The sequence below is a fragment of the Gouania willdenowi genome, chromosome 15 (genome assembly GCF_900634775.1).
Source record: "Gouania willdenowi chromosome 15, fGouWil2.1, whole genome shotgun sequence".
Classification (NCBI taxonomy): Eukaryota; Metazoa; Chordata; class Actinopteri; order Blenniiformes; family Gobiesocidae; genus Gouania; species Gouania willdenowi.
Genome location: NC_041058.1, coordinates 35,302,376 through 35,325,922, shown reverse-complemented (window position 1 = coordinate 35,325,922; position 23,547 = coordinate 35,302,376). Strand labels below are relative to the sequence as shown.

Below are 23,547 nucleotides of genomic sequence, written 5' to 3'. Positions count from 1 at the left end.
TAAAAAGAAAAGATTATCTTTTTTGTTTAATGCATCTGGCGACCCCAAATGGGGTCCTGACGCCAAGGTTGAGAACACCTGCTTTAGGGTGTACTCACACTGGCAACTGGGGCCGTTCCAAGCTCACAGCAGGAATCCCCCCTCCCTGTCCCTTTTCTGACACGGTAGAACAGACGTGATCACCAGCTCAACTTGGTTCCCACAGAGAATCACATCACGTTAATTTATGACACACGTATGGCGTTACGTCACCATTAAGCGACTCTGGGTTTGTTGTTGACAGTACATTCTGTTAATTTCATATTTTCTGTTGCGTAGGGTAACTATAAACCAAGATTTACCCAGACACGTGCTCTTTTCACGGACTGGGTTTCCCAGGGCCCCTGAACGCATCACGTTAATTTAAATGACCGTAACTCTGCTCATATTTGTTCTATCGGAGAAATTCCACCAGTTTATGAAAGATAAGAAGTTGCTCTTTACAGCCAGTGTCGGTACATTGCGGTAATTTTACTCACACGTAACGGAAACATTAAAGATGCTGCTTTGTTTTGACGAAATCGACACAAGGAACAGAGAGAACCAAGTGAGTGAGAAAGAAAGAAAAAAACAGACCAAATAACGGTGGATTTATTAAAAATGAAAGACTCTCTGACGATAAAAACCACCATGAATGGAGGTTGAAATGGATTTGAAAACAAAGGAGGAAACTGAGCCTATAAAGGTAAGATCAGTTTAATTTCTGGATCAATAAATGTCGTTCTGATTTTGTGGAGCTAGTCTTTGTGTACATTAATATAAGTGTAAATAGATGCTTTTAATGTGTGAGACAATTTAGGACAGATTATTTGTGTGTTTGTTTAAACTTTGTGTGTGTCTGTGTCCATCTGATCATATTTATCTCCATCACTTTCAGTTTTCCTTTTGATGAACATGACATTATGTAACTCTTCTTTTATTTCTTCTTCTTTAAGTCCATGCAGAGTGGCCACGCCCCTCCCTGGACATTAAAACCATGAGCTGATCCTAGTTTCCATCATCTGTTTTAGACCCATCACTTCTACAGACAACAGACAGAATGGGATGCACTTATTTATTGAAATGTATATTAATGATTATTTCATTTTCTGTAATTTTATTTTTTAGGAGATGTTTTTAATTGTTTCAATAATTTAGAGACTTAAGGAACAGATTGTTATAATGCATAATAAAGGTGATTTACTTGAGTCATCAATAATTTCAGATTGTTTTTAAGTCTTTGTATAAAAATACTTTAACAGGACAACAATGATGTGCAGAGCTGCAGTAATGTTGGCTTCATACAATAATAATAATAATAATAATAATAACCACTGCACACACCACCAGAGAAGCTTCCAGTGAATAATTTACAAATAAAAAAAAGTTCACTGATGACATTGAGATCTCAATGTCACCATCAGTGAACTTTTTTTTTTTTTTTTTTTTTTGTAAATTATTCACTGGAAGCTTAGATATTGTGTGACAAAGATATCAAAGTTTGTTGTTTTGAGAAGAGTCATATTTATGATTAAAAGTTATGATTGTATTATATTCTAAAGTTTATAATTATCTGGCTCGTCTTCCTTTCTTTCTGTTCACAGCATAACCTTATATTTAGTTCTACAAAATGTGTTTACAGCTAATTTTACTGATTATTGTTACACATCATCCTGTATGTCTATTATATACAGTATAAATGTGTAGATTTAACTGTTGGAGAAACTATTTTATTAAATACAAAGCAAACGACATGCAAACAGAAAAACAAAGGTAGAAATAGTTTATTTAAATTATGAAATTAGTGAGTTGTTAAAGTGCTGAGGTGCAGCGGAGGGTCTTCTTCTGCAGAGACGTGATGATGAGGGGTCCGAGTAAAACCCAAAATTCCATGGTAATTTTGAGGGTATAAACATACATATAAACACATTACTGGTATATTAACCCATATAAACCAAAAAATATAGAAATGGGACATTTTACGGCTGAAATGTGTAACATATTACTGGTATTTTGAGAACAGGACACATGTAGATTTCTGAGCAATTCATTATAGTTGTGCAGGACTAACAGGAACTCCACATACTGATAATTGGTATTAACACATGTGCACTAACACGACACGACCTAAGAAGAGAAATAAAATAAGATTAAAAATAAATAAATAGTTGCAACAATTTTCAGTCTTGTTCCAGGTTCTGCTGTCATAATATTCCCATCCTTGTACTTCCAATGTTTAAATGTTTTGTTTTTAAGGTTCGTGTTACATTTTGCAAAAGGTTGCACTTTATTTCTGGCTTATTGATTTTTGTTTGGAAAATTATTACCTTTCTTTCAGACATTTAATTTATTTGGGCTTGTATTTGTGATGTTCTGTTTTTGGTTACATTTAGATGAATAAATTAATACACTACACTTTGCTCCCCAAGACACTGTGTTTGTTTTCATTCTACAGAGTTAGTGAGTATGTGTCCCAGAACACTGAAACACCATATATATATATATATATATATATATATATATATATATATTATTTATACATTAGCAGCAGTACAATGTCCAATTTCCATTTTTTTCTGGGTTATATAATAGCCAACCACATGTGTCCTGTCCACAAAATACCAGTAATATGTGACACATTTGCAGCAGTAAAATGTGCCATTTCCATATTTTCTGGTTTATATGGGTTAATATACCAGTAATATGTGTTTATATGTATATTTATACCCTCAGAAATACCCGGCCCTGATGATGAGCTGCTACACTCCGTTACTGTCCCGCTGTCGGCTGAACAAAGAGAAGTCCTGACGGTCATGTTGTCCTCTTCCTCCATGAGTTCTCTGTGGTGTTGTTCATATATATCAGGAAACGCCAACTCTGAACTTTTCATCAGCTAACGAGCACTTCTGACACCGCTATCATTGCGGAATGCGGATGTTTATGTGCCGTAAAGCGTCACGCGGTACCAACGTCATCACATTTTGCGCGCGGGTCGAGTCGAGTTGTGCGTGCGCATGCGCGGCCAACCGTGCCAGTCTGGCACACTGTTTGGACCACCTCTTCTAGCAGGACCATCGGTCCGTTAACCCCCCTGTGGTGCAGTTCACACCTACGCAGGCCAGACAATGGCCCCCCATGGTTTCACACATGTACAGAGCTGGTTACCAGTGTGAGTACACCCTTAAAGCATCCAACCACAGGAGAAAGTAAAAATGAGAGAGAAATTAGTTGTTGATTTCTCAGTCCCTCAAAATACACTCATTTAATGAAATTCAACAATAGGATTCTTTTATTACATTATTACTACAGTAACATTTATTTAATAGCAAATTGTGGGAAAAAAATATATCTTTTATATTTTTATCCTGTAAATAATCAATCACAAAATACCTTTAAATTACTCGCACCAATGAGTCACAAAATTAGAGAATTTAGAAGTTATGATCCTTCACTGATTGGTGTCATTTACATACTGTATAGATCATTTACATGTGGAAGTAAAAACTAGGGCACAGTAATGTTGAAATACACCTACATTATTTGGTCCTCTTCAGTAAAATGAGTTTTATCTTTCCTGTGATAGAAGTTTTGATCCCAAACTGATTAAAATATATATATTTTTCCTTTAATGACTCAGTCCAAACATGATTTTAAACGTTTTCATCATACTTTTGCATCGTTCACAGTAAAATCTTTCTTTACCTCCAAAAACTCTTCTTATCATATTTAATATGATCTAAACCCTCCACTAACCACATATTCATTTAATGATTATTTACTGCAGGGTCATGGTTCATTATAAGTATAATCACATAATTAATCATTCATTACAATTATGATGTAAATAGAATTGTAATTGTAATTAAAAAAATGTTTTTCTGTTGTATTTATAATTTAATTATAATTGAGTTCAGATAATTCACTTTGTAAATGTAACTGACATGAAAATTCCATAAAAACTGTCAATTACAATGTAATTAAACTCAAAGCTGGTGAACCATGTTACAGTTCTATGTCTGACACATACATAGTTATTAATTATTAAAATATGTTTCAGATCAACTTTTCCCACTACCTGTCACTTCTCTTTAGAATCATTTTAAATAAATATATAAATCTATAGATATAGTGACAGAAAACAGGCTCAGACACCCACACCATAAATATTAATATCATTATATGATCAATAGATGAGAAACTAATTAGATGATAGATACTGTTTATTAGTGTATTTATAGACATGGGTCAAACTGACCCGTTAGCATTAGAGATGCTAACAGAAAGCTAACACAAGAGGAAGGTTATGTTATTTATTAAAGGATTAGTAATTGTGATTAATTGTTATTGAACTTTAGTAAATGAATGCGTATGTAATTAACTCTCATGGGGAAAATCATAATTGTAATTGGAAAAAATGTCAGTCACCATAATTGTAATTGAGTTGTAATTGAACTTGAATAATTAAAGACATAGTCAATTATCTGAACTCACTTACAATTCAATTATAAATACAACAGCAATAGATTTTTTCATAAATTACAATTCTATTTACATCATAACTGTAATTAATTATCAATTATGAGATTACAATTGTAATTCACCCCAACCCTGGATGTAATTGTAATTGAAAAATGTAATGAACCCCAGTCCTGCAGTTATCAGGTAAAGACAGGGGCGTCTGAGCAGATCGCCTGTGTTAAATACACGGTGAGGCTGATGTTTGTGTTTGTGGGTTATTCAGATTAAAAAGAGTTAAAAACAACCTGTGCACGTCTGGAAATGCCTTTAACGTCCAAGTGCAACAATTATTACGATGATTCCGATCAATAAAAGGGGAAAAACAACAGAAAATCCTCATATGTTGCTGAAAACTGAATGTAGGGGGCACTATCATCACTTTGTAGGAGAGTAACATTACAACGTCGGGGACCCCTACGCTCAACCCTGTTCAATCAGCTTTATTATACAGTATATATTATATTATAGATTATTGTTTTATCTTTTCACCACTGTGGGATTAATAAAGTATAATCTGATCTAATCTAAATAAATTAAACACAAAGCCCTTTAGTGTGACATATTGAGTTTACCTGTAAATGTATTATTAGAGTCTGAGGAATAGGACAAAGAAACCTATTGTTTTTGCTTTTATTTACTATTATTATTAATATTATTCCTCGTCCCTGCGAATCCTAAATTTGACCCCCTGAACGTGCATGAAGTTTCACCAAAATTGGCACACACCTCAGAATTGGTGAAAAATGTAAGAATTTGGTGCAACGAAAAAAATGTGCGTGTAAATGCTATTGCTAGTTTAATGCTAATGCTAGGTTAATGTTATTGCCAGGTGAATGCTAACACCAGGTTATTGCTAATGCTAAATTAATGCTAATGCAAGGTTAATATTGACGCTATTGCTAGGTTAATGTTAATGCTAAAGCATTTTAAATGCAATATCTCTTTTTCACCAAATTTGCTCAGACCAAACCCTAATCCCCAATATTGGGACACGTGACCTTGGGGTACCGACCTCAGCCACTTCTTGGGACTCTGCAACGCCGCTTGCGTCTTTAATTATTATTCTTATTATTGGTATAATCAGTTGCAGTGAACCTTTATTCACACATGCAGTCATTGTAGAGTTCAGAATCCTTAATGCTAATGTCTAACCAGTGTCTGCCTCCTCCGTCACCTTTGCATAGGCAGATTAAAGCTTCTCTCTCACTGATCATCATTTCCTCTCAAACTCATCATTTCCATTTGGATCAGTGCAAAGGGTCAGTGGGACATGATTCATCAGGCCCCAACATCAGTTCTCCTCTGGCATTTAACACACACACACACACACACACACACACACACACACACACACACACACACACACACACACACACACACACACACACACACACACACACACACACACGTTCCCTGTCCATCAGAGTGCCAGTCACATTCAAATGCAGACATGGAAATGAGTCAATCCAGCTTCCCTTTGTATGATCTGCATATAGATGAACCTGCTCCCATAAACACAGAGAGGAAGCTATTTGCACACGCACACACACACACACACACACACACGCACACACACATACACACACACACACTAGGATGGTCAGCGATGGCTGAACCAATGAGGAGCGAGAGCTGGTCTGAATGTAAAAAAGCAGAGGAAGGAACAACGATGGGAGTCAATGTTTGGCTTTAGTTTCATACACAAACTCATTTTAGTTCAGGGGCCAAATACGGATCCGTTTGACCTTAAGTGGGCCACAGATTTTAGGTTGGAGAAAAATAGTACATTGAACATTAATTATTCACTTCCACCAGAGGTGTAAAGAGTTACTTCCTACGCAAGTACAAGTAAGTCATGCATAAAATACTGAAGTACAAGTAAAAAGTACTAAAATTAAATAAAACTCAGAGTAAAAGTTACTTTAGTTTATTGTTGGTAATAAATCTTGGTACGGGTCCCTTACATACAGTAAACATCTCATGTAGAAACTTACAAAGAAAGAGACACAATATTAGTTTATTTTCCACAAAGGCATCTGTATAAAATAAAAGGTTTGTCAAAATGTACAATTATTTTTAAAATAAAATAACACAAATGAATTCAATTAAATATAATAAAAAAACATTCTCAGGCTCTAAGTATAGATACATTTATGAACTGTAAAACTGTGCCATGTGGGTAATAATTGGTTATTAACTTCCAGACTCATAAAACATGAACGTTTTGTTTAGAATATATATCATCTATAGATGAAATCAGACCTCCACCCACTTTATGTCTTAATATGGGAAAGAACAAAGAGTTTGTATTTTATAATTGATTTTGTGATTTTTTTTTTTAGTTAATTTTGTTTATTTTTGTCTTTGTTTCCAAAGTCATTTTATCATTAAAATTTTTTTGTCACGTGTTCATTTTGTGTATTTTTGTTGTGGTTTTTTTTGTTTCTGAAGTCATTTTCGTGTGTTATTCTTGTCATTTTGTGCATTTTTCTGTTATTTTTGCATTTATTTGTATTTGTCGTTTTGTATGATTTTAGTCTTTTTGTGTGTGCGTTTTTGGAGAAAATGTGTGTTTTCTCCATTACGGAGAAAACACAAGTTCAACCCAATAAAGTGGCACAAATAAGAATATATATTGCTTAATGTAACTTCATAAAAATGTTCATGAAGAGACTGTGAAATAAAAAAATAATCACAAAAAAAAATAAAAAATGTACAAAACTAATTTTGTGGAATATTTTGATGAAAATTTACCAGATTTTGGAAACATTGAGAGTTTTCTCAATAATGTGATGTTAAAAATGACTGAACTCTGCAAATCATGTCATTTTTATTGGAGGAACTGAGATTTCTATAACTGAATTATAACTATAACTGAATTATAACTATAACTGAATTTATAACTGAATGTTTTTTTTCTATCATTTTTACTTTCCTGAGCGGGCCAAATTCAATTCTCTAATGAGCCGGATTTGGTCCCCAGGCCTTGAGTTTGACTCGTACACTACAGACATTTGGACTGATATTTATTATTAGAATGCAGGTGTTGGTATACATGTACACTAGGTGTGACACACACACACACACACACAAACTTCTTAACGGAGATAAAAGCTTAAGAAATAGCTTAGATTTAATGTAAAAAAAAAAAAAATTGTTTCATTACAGTGGTATTTGTTTATTATAATTAGTTACAGCTAAAGTTATTATTCCTATGATAATGATTTTAGATTTATTTTACATTTTATACAAAAGTTAGGTGTTTTGTAGGAATGTAAAATCTGTTAAAATGTGTTAAATACTGTATTTTTCTCCTGAATCACGAGTACAAAGTTTGTAGTCACTGTTGTCACAGAGACAAACAGTAATAAATGATAATAATAATAAAATGATTGTATTCTGTCTTTGTTTCTCAGGCTGCCACAGTTTAAAGAAGAGGCCAAGAGTTACATGGGTGCAAACATGAAGAAGGTAACACACTGTTAATGTTAATGTGTGTGTGCTGTCATCTCATCGTCATTATTAACCCTTGAAGTAAATGTTTGATCATTGGTGTGAGTCACGTTGGACACAAACACACATGTACACCAGGGGTTTCAAACCCTCACCCCATTTTTATTTCACGTTTCTGGCGACCAGCGAGACATTGTCTTTCTTTTTTAATCATATTTAGTTATACTGTGTGACAAATACATCAGTACTGCACCAAGTAACAATAAGAGCAGCTCAGATATGTTTTACTGCATTTTTTATTTGAACTACATTTATATTTTAGAAAGATAAAGCATAGAATACAGTTACTGTGTTTATTTGAAAAAATAATAATAATTGAGGTATTTGGGCTTTCTGACTCTTCCTGCACTCTATATATATATTTCTGTGATATTATGTATTGTTTTGTTTTATTAAATTGTGTAAAATAGCTAAATAAAAATAAATACATAAATAAAATTCAAAATTGTTTGCATAAAATTTGAAAATATATTTGAAATTAACATGTTTTACATTAAATTAAAATTTTAATTAAAATTTAAAAATATCATTTTAATTTTATTAGTACTAGACATTTCAGGTGACCCCACATGGGGTCACAACCCCAGGGTTGAAAAACCCTGACTTACACCAAACCAACACTTTGTTGTTGTTTTTTTTTTTGTTCATCATAATTAAAGACAAATGAACATCTATTGTAACAATCTTTTAAAGTTTGCTTTAATGGCAAACTGTTGAAACTATGGATAAAGATGAAGAGTGACTCAGCACTTTCAGCTCATCCTTTGGTTTTAATGTTTTTTTTCTATTATTGGTGAGTTATTCTAAGCCTTCTGTCGTCTATAAAAGCGTGACACAAACATTCCCTGACTGGACAGACTAGACGTCTGTGTGTGTGTCTGTTTTGTAGTACGTGTGTGTTAATGGCATGTTGTGTGCTCTGCTGTCATGGCTGCTCAGTAGTTGTGTACTCGCCTCCTCGTGTGTCCGTGTGTGTGTCCGTGTGTGTCCGTGTCCTTCTTCGTCCTCTGCGGCTCACGTAGCGACGCTTGTCCTTGAGCATGTGATGTGATGTGTTCATCCTGCTGCTAACGTGTTACTCATCAATAACCGCGGGTCCCCTTCTCTTCTGAGGCTTACAATATCATGTGGAAAAACAAACGTGTGCAGGTAAGGACGCTCAGATGACTGTGAGTACATGAATGTAGCCTGCTGACCCCCCCCCCCCCCCCCCCCTGTCATTAGTGTAGCTTTCTGGTTTTACCTTAAAGGAATCCACCACTGTTTTCACGAATGTGTCATAATATCTTCTAAATGTACTTATTAGTAAATCTATGTCTAACAAAACACATTATTATTAACCATATTCATTTAACATTTAAAACAGGACTACTTCACAGTTTTAGAGCCTGTGTTCCTCCATCTTTAAATCATTTGATTGATGATGTCACACGGCCCCACTGCCTGTAAACATCCCATTGTTTTCTATTGGAGTGAAACATTCAGCCTGATTTTTAGGTCATTTAGTAGATTTTTTAGATCATTTAGTAGATTTTTACATAATTTTGTAGCTTTTTTAGGTCAATTAGTAGCTTTTTAGGTCAATTAACAGCTTTTTTAGGTAATTTAGTAGCTTTTTAGATCATTTAGCAGATTTTTACATAATTTAGTTGCTTTTTTAGGTCATTTAGTAGCTTTTTAGGTCATTTAACAGCTTTTTTAGGTAATTTAGTAGCTTTTTAGGTCATTTAACAGCTTTTTTAGGTAATTTAGTAGCTTTTTAGATCATTTAATAGCTTTTTAGGTCATTTAGTAGCTTTTTAGGTCATTTAGTAGATTTTTACATAATTTAGTAGCTTCTTTAGGTCATTTAGTAGCTTTTTAGGTCATTTAACAGCTTTTTTAGGTAATATAGTAGCTTTTTAGATCATTTAGTAGATTTTTACATAATTTAGTAGCTTTTTTAGGTCATTTGGTAGCTTTTTAGATCATTTAACAGCTTTTTTAGGTACTTTAGTAGCTTTTTAGATTATTTAACAGGTTTTTAGGTCAAAATAACAAATTGTGCTGCTTTTGGTTGCTCTTAAAAACAGGAAAAGTTAAAGATGCCGATGTAAACCTCTTTTGTTCTGGTGGCTGAAGTTGGCAAGTAATCTATTATTCTCAGGGATTGTGCAATCTTCAACAGCCCATGATTTACTCGCTACCACTGTTTAAGGGATTTGTTTCTTCCGGCAGCTGAGCTGACAGCAGCTAAAGAGCAGAGCGGAGCTCACAGTGGAATTTATTTACTAAACATGAACTTTTTCTTCTGAGAAATGATACGATACCTCAACATCAAACTCTATCATTTACCATCTGACTCTGGCTCTGAGGTAATCATCTACTGCTTTTTTATTTGCTGGCTCAACTGGAAAGCTAAGTAGCAAGCTAGCTAGCTACAAGTAGCAAGCTAACTAGCAGAAGAATGGCTCTTTCCACAACAGAATACAGCAGTCTCCTCCAAAAGATTACTGAACTGGAGACTACAGTGCGAGGAATACAAGTAAACATTGAGGTTAATGGACACTGTGGATATGATAATGATACGACTGTGCCGCTGTTTCAAAACAGCGGAGTGGATAAAGCTAACTCGCTACCAGCCCGTGCTAACAAAGCTATCAGGCCTAGGGAGGATCCTGTTACCGTTGATAAGCCAACAGGTGTGAGTCCTCCCTGGAATACTCTGGGAGCTAAGCCTAAGAAAAAGTCATATCCACTTCAAAGGCTAACGGGCCGAGCAAAGCGCCCTGATATCAATAATGAGATGGACTGGCCTGCACTCCCTTCTCAGACTGCAGCCTCAACATCAACTCCCTTGTCTGCCCAGGCACAAAAGTGGACATCTGCTAAAGGCAGGAGTATCACCAAGTCACAAACCCAGTTTCATGTAGAACTGGGTAATCGATTCGCCCCACTGCTGAATGACCTAGGATCTGCTCTAATGAGGTCAACACACAACATTCTGGAACTGCGAAGACTGAAAGTGCTTCAGGAAAACAAAAGCGACATGGTAGGCCAAAGCAACAACCTCACACACTGATAGTGGGAGACGTTTCTGTTAAAGATGCTCAGAAGATGTTTAGCAGCAACGTGAAAGTGATCTGCTTACCTAATGACACAGTATCAGACCTGGCTGACAAAATCTTGCATATCGTTGCAGATTACCCACATTTGAAAAATGTTGTGATTCATTTTGGGTTAAATGATTTAGCCAAGGAGGAGTCTGAGGTGTTAAAGCAGGATTTCACCCATCTGCTAAAAACTGTGAGCTGTTTACAGCCTAAAGTGTTCATCAGTGGCCCGATACCTCCAGTCCGCAAAGGAGATCTGAAATTCTCAAGGATTTACTCTTTGAATAAATTTCTGTCTTCGGCTTGTGCTGCCCTTTCACTAAATTTTATAGAAAATTTTCCTATTTTTTGGGAACGTCGTCATCTTTTTAGAGCAGATGGACTGTGTCTAAACAAGGCTGGAGTAAAACTCTTCACATCCAACTTGTTTTACTTCACCAGTCACACTGCTATCAGTTCTGATAAAGACAGAGGACAACATGTACCATCGGAGAACAAAACAACAAGGAAAGAACATGGAGTCAATGAGCTTCCAGCAAGAAATAAAAATCGCCAAAATGAAGAGGTAAACCCAACCCCCACATCTCAGGACCCACCTGCTTCACCCCAAAATTCACCTACTTCCACCTCATCCAGCTTCTCTCCTACCCCTGCCTTCTTGGATTTAACTGCCCAGATGAACGAGCTGGTTCTGGCTGGCACAAGACTAACACCCCACCCTTTACCCCACCATGGTCAATCTGCACCACCCATCCCTCCTCGACGATACCAGGCTCAGGATCACTCTTCTCCTCAGGCCAGCTGTGTTCAACTTAGAGCGACACAGGTCTGATGTGTGCTGGGTCTAGACTGCAATAGCTCTATTTTTAGGAACAACCAGAAAAAGTCAGGGCCCTATGGAGTTAATGCAGCTTCTTTAATTCCTGTGGTGACAGGTAACACAGGTAAAATTGTGAAATTAAAGAAAAGCAAAAAGCTTTATAGAGATAAAAATTTGACTCCTATAACATGTCATCCAAAAAGTCCACCAGTGTCTCCAGTAAAGTCTTTAAAATTAGCTCTTCTTAATGTTAGATCTCTTGTTAACAAGTCACTAATAATTAATGATTTTATTTTGACACATCACTTGGACTTTTTATTTCTCAATGAAACGTGGTTGAATGATGGTATCAGTAATACTATTCTCAATGAAAGTGCACCACAAGACTTTATTTATTTAAATAAGTGTCGTACTTGCAGGAAAGGTGGTGGAGTTGCTGCCATTTTTAAATCAATATTTCAGTGCAAAGAAATAACATTTGGTGATTTTATCTCCTTTGAATATATGTCATTCTTACTGAAGGGTGATTCAAGAGTTCTGTTTTTAGTCGTTTATAGACCCCCAAAATATTCTAAAGAATTCATGGATGAGTTTGCTGAACTGCTGTCAGTTGTATGCACTGAATACAACTTTTTAATAATAACAGGTGACTTAAATATTCATGTAGACAATAACATGGACAATACTGCCAAAGAACTGTATGCTTTAATGGATACTTTTGGTCTTACACAACATGTGACTGGTCCGACACACACTCAAGGTCACACTTTGGATCTGGTTATCTCTAAAGGTGTTGATATCTCTGCTGTTGATGTAAGAGACTTAGCTCTATCTGATCATTTCTGTGTCTTTTTTGACCTAGAGACTGTAACATCTGTTCCCCCTAGTTATGTGTGTTTAAAGAAAAGGTACATAAATGACAACACAAGTGCACAGTTTATGGAAGCCATAGCAATGACACCAACATTGAGTGCTGAGACAGTTGATGATCTTCTGGATGAGTATAATAGAAACGTCTGTAATGTCATAGATGTGGTGGCTCCAATCAAAACTAAGAGAAAACCAAACACACAGAAAACACCTTGGAGGAGGACTGAGATAATGCAGAATTTGAAATCTGACTGTAGAAGAGCTGAGCGTAAATGGAGATCAACAAAACTCCAAATTCATCTAGAACTGTACAAAATAAGTCTGCGAAAATTCAATGATGGCTTGTTCAAAGCAAGGCAGCAATACTTTTCTGAAATTATTGCCAAAAATGTCAACAACTCTCGCACGTTGTTTTCTGTAATTGAAAAGCTCACAACCCCCCCAGATCAGATAGCCCCTGAATTACTGTCAGCTGGAAAATGCAATGAATTTGCTGTATATTTCAATGAAAAAATACAATCAATAAGGTCAAACATCAGAACAAACCAGCAAAATCACAAAAAGCTTGAACAGCTTCAACCACTGAGGGATGAGTCAACTACAATGTTAGAGTTTATTACAGTGAACCCAAAAACAATAGAGGAGACTGTTCAGCAGCTGAATCCATCAACGTGTTGCCTTGACACAATACCCTCAAACTTCTTTAAAACTGTTGTAAAGTCAATTGTCACTGATTAGTGTCAGATAATTAACTGCTCATTCCAATCAGGCACCGTACCAAAATCCCTGAAAGTAGCTGCTGTGAAACCGCTGTTAAAAAAGAGAACACTGGATGCCTCTATACTGGCTAACTATAGACCAATCAGCAACCTTCCATTCATGGCCAAGATCATTGAGAAGGTGGTCTTCAACCAACTGAGTCAATTCTTAACATTCAACAAAATATTTGATAAATTTCAGTCAGGTTTTGGTTCTCATCACAGCACTGAAACTGCTCTTATCAAAGTGATCAATGACATAAGGTTGAACACTGATTCAGGAAAAGTATCTGTTCTCATTCTGTTGGATCTAAGTCTGCATTTGACACTGTAGATCATACAATTTTGTTGCACAGATTGCAAACATGGGTTGGACTAAATGGAAAAGTAATGCAATGGTTTAAGTCATACTTGGAGGAGCGAAGCTATTTTGTAAGCATTGGAAACTTTGAATCTGACAGATTACCAATGTCCTGTGGGGTTCCTCAGGGATCTGTTCTTGGACCCCTTCTGTTTAACCTTTACATGCTTCCTTTAGGACAAATTTTACAGAACTGTAAGGTTGATTATCAGAGCTATGCAGATGACACACAACTATATCTATCACTGAACCCAGATGACCATGGTCCCATTGAGGTGTTGTGTGACTGTTTAGAAAAAGTAAACTGCTGGATGAGTGAAAACTTCCTTCAACTAAACCATGACAAGACGGAGGTGATTGTCTTTGGTAACAAGGAAAAGAGGACTGCTGTCAGCAAGTATCTGAGTCTGGATCTTTAGAAGATAAAGACCAAGTCAAAAACCTTGGTGTTCTGATTGACTCAGATCTTACATTCAGCAGTCAGATCAAATCTATCACAAAAACAGCCTTCTACCACCTAAAGAACATCTCCAGAGTGAAAGGTTTAATGGCTCAGAAAGACCAGGAGAAACTGGTCCATGCTTTTATCTCCAGCAGACTGGACTATTGTAATGGTCTTCTGACAGGAATCCCCCAAAAGAGCATCAAACAGCTACAGCTGGTTCAGAACGCTGCAGCTCGGGTCTTAACCAGAACAAAGAGGTCAGAGCACATTACTCCAGTTTTAAAGTCTTTACACTGGCTCCCAGTCAGCCTCAGAATAGACTTTAAAGTTCTGCTGCTGGTTATAAATCTGTGTATGGGTTTGGTCCAGAATACATCAGTGACATGTTAGTCAGGTATGAACCCAGCAGGTCTCTCAGATCTATGGACACAGATCAGATAGTGGAGCCCAGAGTTCACAGTAAACATGGTGATGCTGCTTTTAGTTGTTATGCTGCAAAGAAGTGGAACAAACTGCCAGCAGAGCTGAAGTCAGCATCACATGTGAACATTTTTAAATCAAAGTTAAAGGCACTTTTTTTCTCTACTGCATATGATTGAAAGAGAGATTTTTTGTCATGTTGTTGATGTCATGATGATTTTAATTGATTTTACTGATGATTTTAAATGTTCTTATTGATTTTAAACAATTGAATGTTTTATCATGTAAAGCACATTGAGTTGCCTTGAGTATGAAATGCGCTATATAAATAAATTTGCCTTGCCTTGCCTTGCCTAAAGGTCCCTTAGGAGAGCTCTTCTTCTCTGCTTCATTGTCTACTCCCAAACCTCAGAGTTGGAACTGTCGCCCCCTGTGGTCACAACTGTTTTTATCTTCTTTCTGTAACAAAAGAGATTTACATCCACATCTTCCCACGTTTCTATAGCAACACATACTTCCTGTGGGCACTGAACTAGTTAATATAAAATACAAAATATGTAGAAATATTCTGACAGAGGTTAACAACCTAACTTTTCCTGGTTTGTTAGAGCAACCAAAAGTTCTAGTATTTTGACTGAAAAAACTACTAAATGATCTAAAAAATCTGTTAAATGATCTAAAAATCTGTTGAATGATCTAAAACAATGAAAACAATGGCATATTTACAGACAGTGGGGCCGTGTGACATCATCAATCACTTGATTTCAAGATGGAGGAACACAGGCTCTAAAACAGTCCTATTTTTAAAATTAATAAAACAAATATTGTGCATAATAATGTGTTTTGTTAGACATAGATCTACCAATAAGGACATTTAAAAGATTTTAGGTCACATTTGTAAAAACGGTGGAGGATTCCTTTAAAGTTGCTACAATAAACAAATCCATTTATTCAGATGTTTGTGGACTTTGGTCTGCTCATATCTGGGTTTGTTCTACTTCTAAAGTTCAGTAAGAACTTTATTTCTTTATATATTCTGATGGTAGCCGTATCTGTTAAAGGCTGCGTGTGTTTTTAGTTCCCTTAATGAAACAAATCTCCTTTTATTCTCTTTACAGCCCCTGTAATGTGACCTCTGCATGCTGCATTGACTTATATATGCAACTTCTCCTCATTACTCTGTAAAACCTGCTACTTTTTCTATATCTTTAATGTCAATAATTAAGGGATTGGTGAGAACTTTTACTTTGGTGAATTTTCTTAATTATCTGTTGGGATTTTTCTGCTGCTGATTAAACAAAGTTCCAATGATTTGTGAGTGTAATGACAATAAATCATATAAAAACTGCATTTACAGAAGTTATTAGCTTTATTTTCAGCGTTAACCCTAAACCTTAACAAACCTTCCCTTTCAGAGTTTCTCATTTATTCGTCACGTTACACGTTCATTGTTTTGATGACTTTACTAGATTGTTTACTCTGACTTTACTGGATTTGTATTTTTAAATGCTTCAGATGTTTTACAAAAATGAGTCGGTTACACTGAAATTAAGTAAGATTATGTCATGAGTGTGGCATTAGCCACAATGCTAACCCTCATTCACCCGTTCAACAGGAAAAAAATCATAGAAATGTGTGATTTGATCCCTTAATATTATTATTGAAACATTTAATTACTTCCAACCAGAGAATTGTTCTCACGTTTTGTACAAAATCCAACGTGTCGCCTGGTAAACTGATCTTCAGTTCGACACAACGTCCTTTAGAATAGTCAGATAAGTCAGCGTTGAACGGCTGTATTAGGGCGTCACATGAGATAACGATTAGTTTTTTGGTCAGTTTTCCTTCAGCCTTTGGGTCCATCTCTCAAAGGTCAGTAATCTAATATGGTGGCCTTATCGAAAGCTCAGCTGTTTAACTTCTCCAAGTTGGATTCCATTCCACGTAGGTGTTTCAAGTAGCATCTGCTTACTTTTGAATATGTTTATCACATGTGCTAAATAATCCCTGTTTGAAACAACAGAACTAACAGGACTCTATCATTCGTAACATGTAATTACTTATTTCTATTACGTTATGTTTTTAAGTTATGCCTATTTATATACTTATAAATAAATATAGTTCCATTTACTCAATTTTTTTATTTGTTACTCAAAAAAAGGCAGAAAAAGTTACACCAACTTACCATAAATAAGTAGAACTTTTTCTATAATTTTAAGTATAAACTACTTAATCTATTTAATTACTTTGAATGTTTGAGTTTACAGTGAATTTGACTTGGTAAATGATGCAAAAAACTGAAACATTATAATGATAATAATAATTAGAATTATTATGATTACAGTAAGTAAAATAATAATAAATATATTTGTCAATTTTTTACTTTTTCTGGACATTCATTCTCCTGTTTTCTTGCAAAAACAAGTTTGGATGAACTACGCCTTCCTAAAATTGGGCTCCAGGGGGCCCCCTGGTGCCTTTGGGGGACCACTGGCGCCCCCGTGACAAGTACGGGGTAATGGGCCTCATTTATATATTGGTATGTGCCAATGATTCAGTACCATCAACCGTCGTAATATTTGATTTGTAAATAAATGAGAAATCGACTTTCGTTTTGTTTTCTTCTTTTGGGGCCCCAAATAAAAAATGGGGCTTTCGAGCGTTGATGCGTCCACATCCATAGATTATAGCTACCAAATATCAGCCAAATGTATGTACACAACAAGAACAACAACAAAGTGAGTGGTGGTTTGAATCAAAAAGCGTGTAAATCGTACATCGTCCTAAAACGTGCTCGTGAGACATTTCCGTGTCATGTTGGCACCTGAATTTAGAACCGGGTGAGATACATTTTTTCCGTTTCACAACGTGAGTTTTATTTTTGCGTCTGTTTTCCATGATCATGGGAGATCGGAGACCCTGCAGGAGTTCTCTAAATGCTTCATTACCGTGGTGGTTATTATGCGTTTGGACAGTCCCTACCCTCCCACACCCAGCATGTGTTTACAAAGACCAACAGAATGTAGTCACAAGTCATGTTTGAGCCCATCCTTTTGGGATGCTGTGTGTGTTGAGTCTCCAGTTTTCCCAGTGAGCTAAAGATGGTGATTGAACACAGTTAGTGTGTGTTAGATAATAAAGGTCCTTTCATGTCCTTTGTTCTCTCCACAGTTAAAGATGCGTGCTGGGGGAATAAGTGAATCTTCCAAATGGAAGAAGCAGAAGCGGTCGCCCAGGCCTCCTCGTCACATGGTCCGAAGCTCCTCTGGTCAGACGGAGACGAGCCCGTCCAACGCCCTGAGCAACAACAACCTGTCCAGTAAGAAACGCTCAGTGGCATCAGTTAAAACCTCACACTGCTCTGTGAGCTGTGATTAACCTTATTAGTAGATCTATGTCTAACTAAACACATTATTATGATCCATATTCATTTCATTCACTTATAGGACTACTTTACAGTTTTAGAGCCTGTGTTCCTCCATCTTAAATCATGTGATTGATGATGTCACATGGCCCCACTGCCTGTAAACATCCCATTGTTTTCTATTGGACATGTTGGGTCTTATTAATATTGTTGATTTGTTGTTTGTTTTTCAGTTTATTTTATTGTACTACTTACACATGTTAACTTAAACTGTGTCAAAGAGATATTTTCATTTAATTTTCAGCTAAATAATGCTAAATGGTGATTTACTGCAGAAAAGGCATAATGTGACGTTTGTATGCTACACTTGCTAAACATTCAGTCACTAGTTTTCTATGAAATAAAAGCGTGTAAATGTATGTGAGTTTGTGGTCTGATTTTAAATACTGTAAAAGATAAAAACAAACGTGAATTCCATGTTCTCCATCTGTTGTGTAAACGTGAGTCTCTAACGCTGTTTGTGTTTGCAGCAGGGGGGGTTCCCTTCATCGATGAAGGCCTGAGTAGGACCAGCCTTCCAGCCTCAGACAGCACTGGTTCCTCCATCTGTAGCCCCTCCACCACAGACAGTGGTCTAGACTCCTGCTCCAAAGCCACGTCCAAGGAGGACCTTTCAGACCTGGAACAATGTGGCTCAGCTGTGGGCTCACCCAGCTCTGCTAACGCCCTCCCTGGGAGTGAGACCCCCATCCTGGAGGCTCAGGTAGGAGGAAAATAAACTGATTCAAATGATTGGAACCCATGTTGTTTTGTGCTGAGTAGTCAGATTTAACCTGTGGGCGTGTCTCTTCTTCCACTCAGAGTGAAAACAGACGAGCTGAACCCACCCAGTCCACCTCAGTGGAATCCATCCCTGAGGTTCTAGAAGATAAAGAAGCCGGTGCAGATCAGTCCGACACCACCTCTGTCCACGACATGGACTACGTGAACCCTCGAGGGGTTCGATTTACTCAGACCACGCAGAGAGATGGTAGGAAAGCTGTGGCTCAGACCAGGGCTGGGCTCCATGGCAATTTTAATCACGTAATTAATTACAATTATGATGTAATTGTAAGAGAAAACAACTTGAGAGAAAGTGGAGAAGTAACAATTAAAAGTATTAATATTTATATATGAAAAATATGGGCTTTTATGATCATAAATGATCTTAATTAGAACATGAAGTGAAAACACAAAGATCAGTGTTGGTTCCACACCAGGAGGGAGATGATCAAAACTATAGAAATAAATCTATTTAGGAGAAACTAAATACTTTTTATTCAGTGTGAGGACCACTTCTCTTCTGGATAATTATACCATTTAAATAAATAAATATAAATCTATGAGCATAGTGACAGAAAGAAGACTCAGACGCCCACACTATAAATATTAATACCAATATATTCATTGATTAGGAATCTTAACAAGGTAATCAATAGATGAGAAACTAATTAGATGATAGTTCATATTTATTAGTGTATTTTACAGTTGATTTAAGACATGGGTCAAACTGACCCTTTATCCCAGGGGGGTTAAACTCATTTTAGTTCAGGGGCCAAATACAGACCAGTTTGACCTAAAGTGGGCCACAGATTTACGGTGAGAAAAAGAGAAAATTCAACATTAATGTGCCCTGATTTGCACTTCCACAGATAAATGATATATAAATTAGGGGTGTCCCGATTCGATATCGGTTTGATATTAGCCTGAAAACCAATATAGGATATTAGATTCAAAATTCCAAAGATGCTCCGAATTAAGAAAAAAAAAAAAAAAAAATCCCCCCATTGATTTTTTATTTATTTTATTCAATCATAGAATACTGTAGATATTATGTTGAAGGTTAAACTGTCTGTAAACAATTGGTTAATAATAAATGATGCTGACTATTGTTCTCTGTTTGAGTGACATCACATGATCAAACCTTTTCTAAACATTCCACACTACAAAATAAGTCATGAAGTAAATTAAGTTATTTTTTTTTTATTAAACAAAATAAAATTAAAATAATTCAAATTAAAATTTGCAAGATTTTTGAAAAATTTAGAGTTCTTTCAACAATTTCAGATAAAAAATGACTGTCGTCATGTGATAAAAGAACTGGAAAAGTGAGCTCTGCAAATAATGTGAATTTTAATAGATTTTTTGTATTTTTAGGGACTGAGATATTAACAACTGAATGAGTTTTTCATTTACAAAATGTTTCATGTTTTTACTATTATTTTTACTTTCTCAAGGGGCCAAATTTGATGCTCTAAAGGGCCGGATTTAGCCCCCGGGCCTTGAGTTTGACACGTGCTTTATCATTAGAGATGCTAACAGAAAGCTAACACAAGAGGATGGTTACGTTTTATGAGCTTATTCATCAAAGGCTCAGTAATTGGGATTAATTGTAATTGATAATGTAATTGTAACTGACTTTCAGGGGAAAATAGTAATTGTATTGTATTTTATTTTTATTTTTTTATTGTAATTGGACAAATTGCTGGTCACCAAAATCCTAATTGAACATGGATAATTGAAGACGTACTTGTTTTGTAAAATGTCATTGACTGTGAACCAACCTGTAGTGTTCCCTGGTCCTCTCTGGTCCTGGTCCTCTGTGGTCCTGGTCCTCTTTGGTCCTGGTCCTCTTTGGTCCTGGTCCTCTGTGGTCCTGGTCCTCTTTGGTCCTGGTCCTCTTTGGTCCTGGTCCTCTTTGGTCCTGGTCCTCTCTGGTCCTGGTCCTCTGTGAACCTGGTCCTCTCTGGTCCTGGTCCTCTCTGGTCCTGGTCCTCTCTGAACCTGGTCCTCTCTGGTCCTGGTCCTCTTTGGTCCTGGTCCTCTGTGAACCTGGTCCTCTCTGGTCCTGGTCCTCTCTGGTCCTGGTCCTCTCTGAACCTGGTCCTCTCTGGTCCTGGTCCTCTCTGGTCCTGGTCCTCTCTGGTCCTGGTCCTCTCTGAACCTGGTCCTCTCTGGTCCTGGTCCTCTTTGGTCCTGGTCCTCTGTGAACCTGGTCCTCTCTGGTCCTGGTCCTCTCTGGTCCTGGTCCTCTCTGAACCTGGTCCTCTCTGGTCCTGGTCCTCTTTGGTCCTGGTCCTCTGTGAACCTGGTCCTCTCTGGTCCTGGTCCTCTCTGGTCCTGGTCCTCTTTGGTCCTGGTCCTCTCTGGTCCTGGTCCTCTGTGAACCTGGTCCCCTCTGAACCTGGTCCTCTCTGGTCCTGGTCCTCTCTGGTCCTGGTCCTCTTTGGTCCTGGTCCTCTCTGGTCCTGGTCCTCTGTGAACCTGGTCCTCTCTGGTCCTGGTCCTCTCTGGTCCTGGTCCTCTTTGGTCCTGGTCCTCTTTGGTCCTGGTCCTCTGTGAACCTGGTCCCCTCTGAACCTGGTCCTCTCTGAACCTGGTCCCCTCTGAACCTGGTCCTCTCTGAACCTGGTCCTCTCTGGTCCTGGTCCTCTTTGGTCCTGGTCCTCTCTGGTCCTGGTCCTCTCTGAACCTGGTCCTCTCTGGTCCTGGTCCTCTCTGGTCCTGGTCCTCTTTGGTCCTGGTCTTCTGTGAACCTGGTCCTCTCTGAATCTGGTCCTCGTCTCTCTACAGGTGCGTCCCTCATCCCTTATGGTCTGCCGTGTCTACGGGAGCTGTTCCGTTTCCTGATCTCGCTGACCAATCCTCATGACCGACACAACACTGATGCTATGATGCACATGGGGTTACAGCTGCTCACTGTAGCACTGGAGTCAGCACAGATCTCTAGCTACCAGTCTCTACTGGTGCTGGTCAAAGATGAGCTGTGTAGACACCTGTTCCAGGTAAAACCACACCATTACCACAACTCACGTTACTGTAAGTCACTTGTCTTTATGGGTACTTGTACTTTTGTTGAGTATATTTCTAAATCAGTCATTTTACTGGTACTTAAGTATGTTTTAAAATAGGTCATGTAATTTGTTACATTTTTACACCCAACTATTACTGTGTAAATTATTATTTGCAAATGGAGACCACCAATGACAATTTCATATGTTTCTGCTGGGAAGTGTTAATTCAATTCAAATCAACTTTATTTGTATAAAGCAATTTACAACAAAGTCATCTCAATGCACTTATCAAAATATAAAATTCATAATAAGAAAGAAAAAACCCAACAAGATCCACATGAACAAGTATTTATGCATCTAACAAAATCAACATCATAAACACCATTAAAGAAACATAAACATTTATTTAATATAGTCTCCATACTCTCCCAACAAGATACAGTATATCTCATGACACGACAGCACATCTGTTGTTTTTGTTGGAAACACAGAAACAGAGAGAAAATAACAACAACAACTCAGAACATCCTCAGTGAGGATCATCCACAAAGTCAATCCTTCCTTTTGTTCCATTCACTGTAGAAAGTACCAACAATGTTCTGACCTTACCTTTGCTGAAGGTCTGGTAGCTCAGGTGTTGGTCTCCATCTTTTAAAAGATGTTGTTTTTCCTCAAAAAAAAGTTTCTCTATCATCTCTGGCGCTGTCATTCACACTGTAGTGTTATCACGCCCACTAGCTAGAGAACGTATCAGCAGTGGTCACGTGATATCAATAAACTAATGTACTGTGAACTTACGTATAGCATTTAGCATAGCACGGTTACGTCCAAAGGCAGCGTAGAGAGCTGCCTTTGGACATAAATGGTTTTCATCTTGGGGAACTGACTGCACATGCGCAAACATGGAAAACCACGCAATGGGAACAGAGGCAGAGCAGCAACGTGCCTTTGGGAGGGGGCGTGGCCTCGCTCTGCCTTACAGCGGAGTGACACTGCAGTAGTTCCAGGAAATAGCGCTGTTTAATAAAATGGGTTATGAAACGCACAAAATGCGGACACTTTCAAACTTGTAGGTACTGTAGGCTATTGGAAATGGAAAAATAAATAATTTATAATTATATTATAATTAAAACAAATAATCAGAATATCAATTCACCCTTGGGTAGGCACTGCCTACCTTGCCTACCCTGACGGCACGTCACTGGAAATATCCGTACTCTTTACACCTGTGACAGGTAAAACGCAGTGAACACAGTGATGCTAGGACTTGTTGGGGCTAGTCACATCAGGGACTCGTTAGAGGTTTTGGCTCCATGAGGAGAACCAGGAAACTCCTGATATATGTGTGTGTTCTTGTGTTGCAGCTGCTGAACGTGGATCGTATGAACCTTTATGCTTCTTCTATACGAGTCTGTTTCTTACTCTTTGAAAGCATGAGAGCACATCTGAAGTTCCAGCTGGAGGTAAAAACCTTTCCCACCATGCCGTGCACTGACTCCAGGGTTTAGGCCAATTATTATTGTGGAGTTGATCAT

The 23,547-nt window shown here is 37.3% G+C and overlaps 1 protein-coding gene across 3 annotated transcripts in view; it reads left to right on the top strand.

The window, feature by feature from the left end:
* gbf1 (golgi brefeldin A resistant guanine nucleotide exchange factor 1) overlaps positions 1 to 23,547 on the top strand; it is a 164,048-nt gene that overhangs the window by 74,703 nt on the left and 65,798 nt on the right. For 2 of the 3 annotated variants that reach the window (XM_028467807.1, XM_028467806.1), the window contains exons 8-13: positions 7,953 to 8,007; positions 17,987 to 18,134; positions 18,710 to 18,942; positions 19,041 to 19,209; positions 21,792 to 22,003; positions 23,377 to 23,475. In XM_028467807.1, the coding sequence (XP_028323608.1) occupies positions 7,953 to 8,007; positions 17,987 to 18,134; positions 18,710 to 18,942; positions 19,041 to 19,209; positions 21,792 to 22,003; positions 23,377 to 23,475 (916 nt within the window). Of the gene's footprint in view, positions 1 to 7,952; positions 8,008 to 9,052; positions 9,199 to 17,986; positions 18,135 to 18,709; positions 18,943 to 19,040; positions 19,210 to 21,791; positions 22,004 to 23,376; positions 23,476 to 23,547 lie in introns of those variants that run through there. The other variant, XM_028467808.1, reaches the window with a different exon arrangement.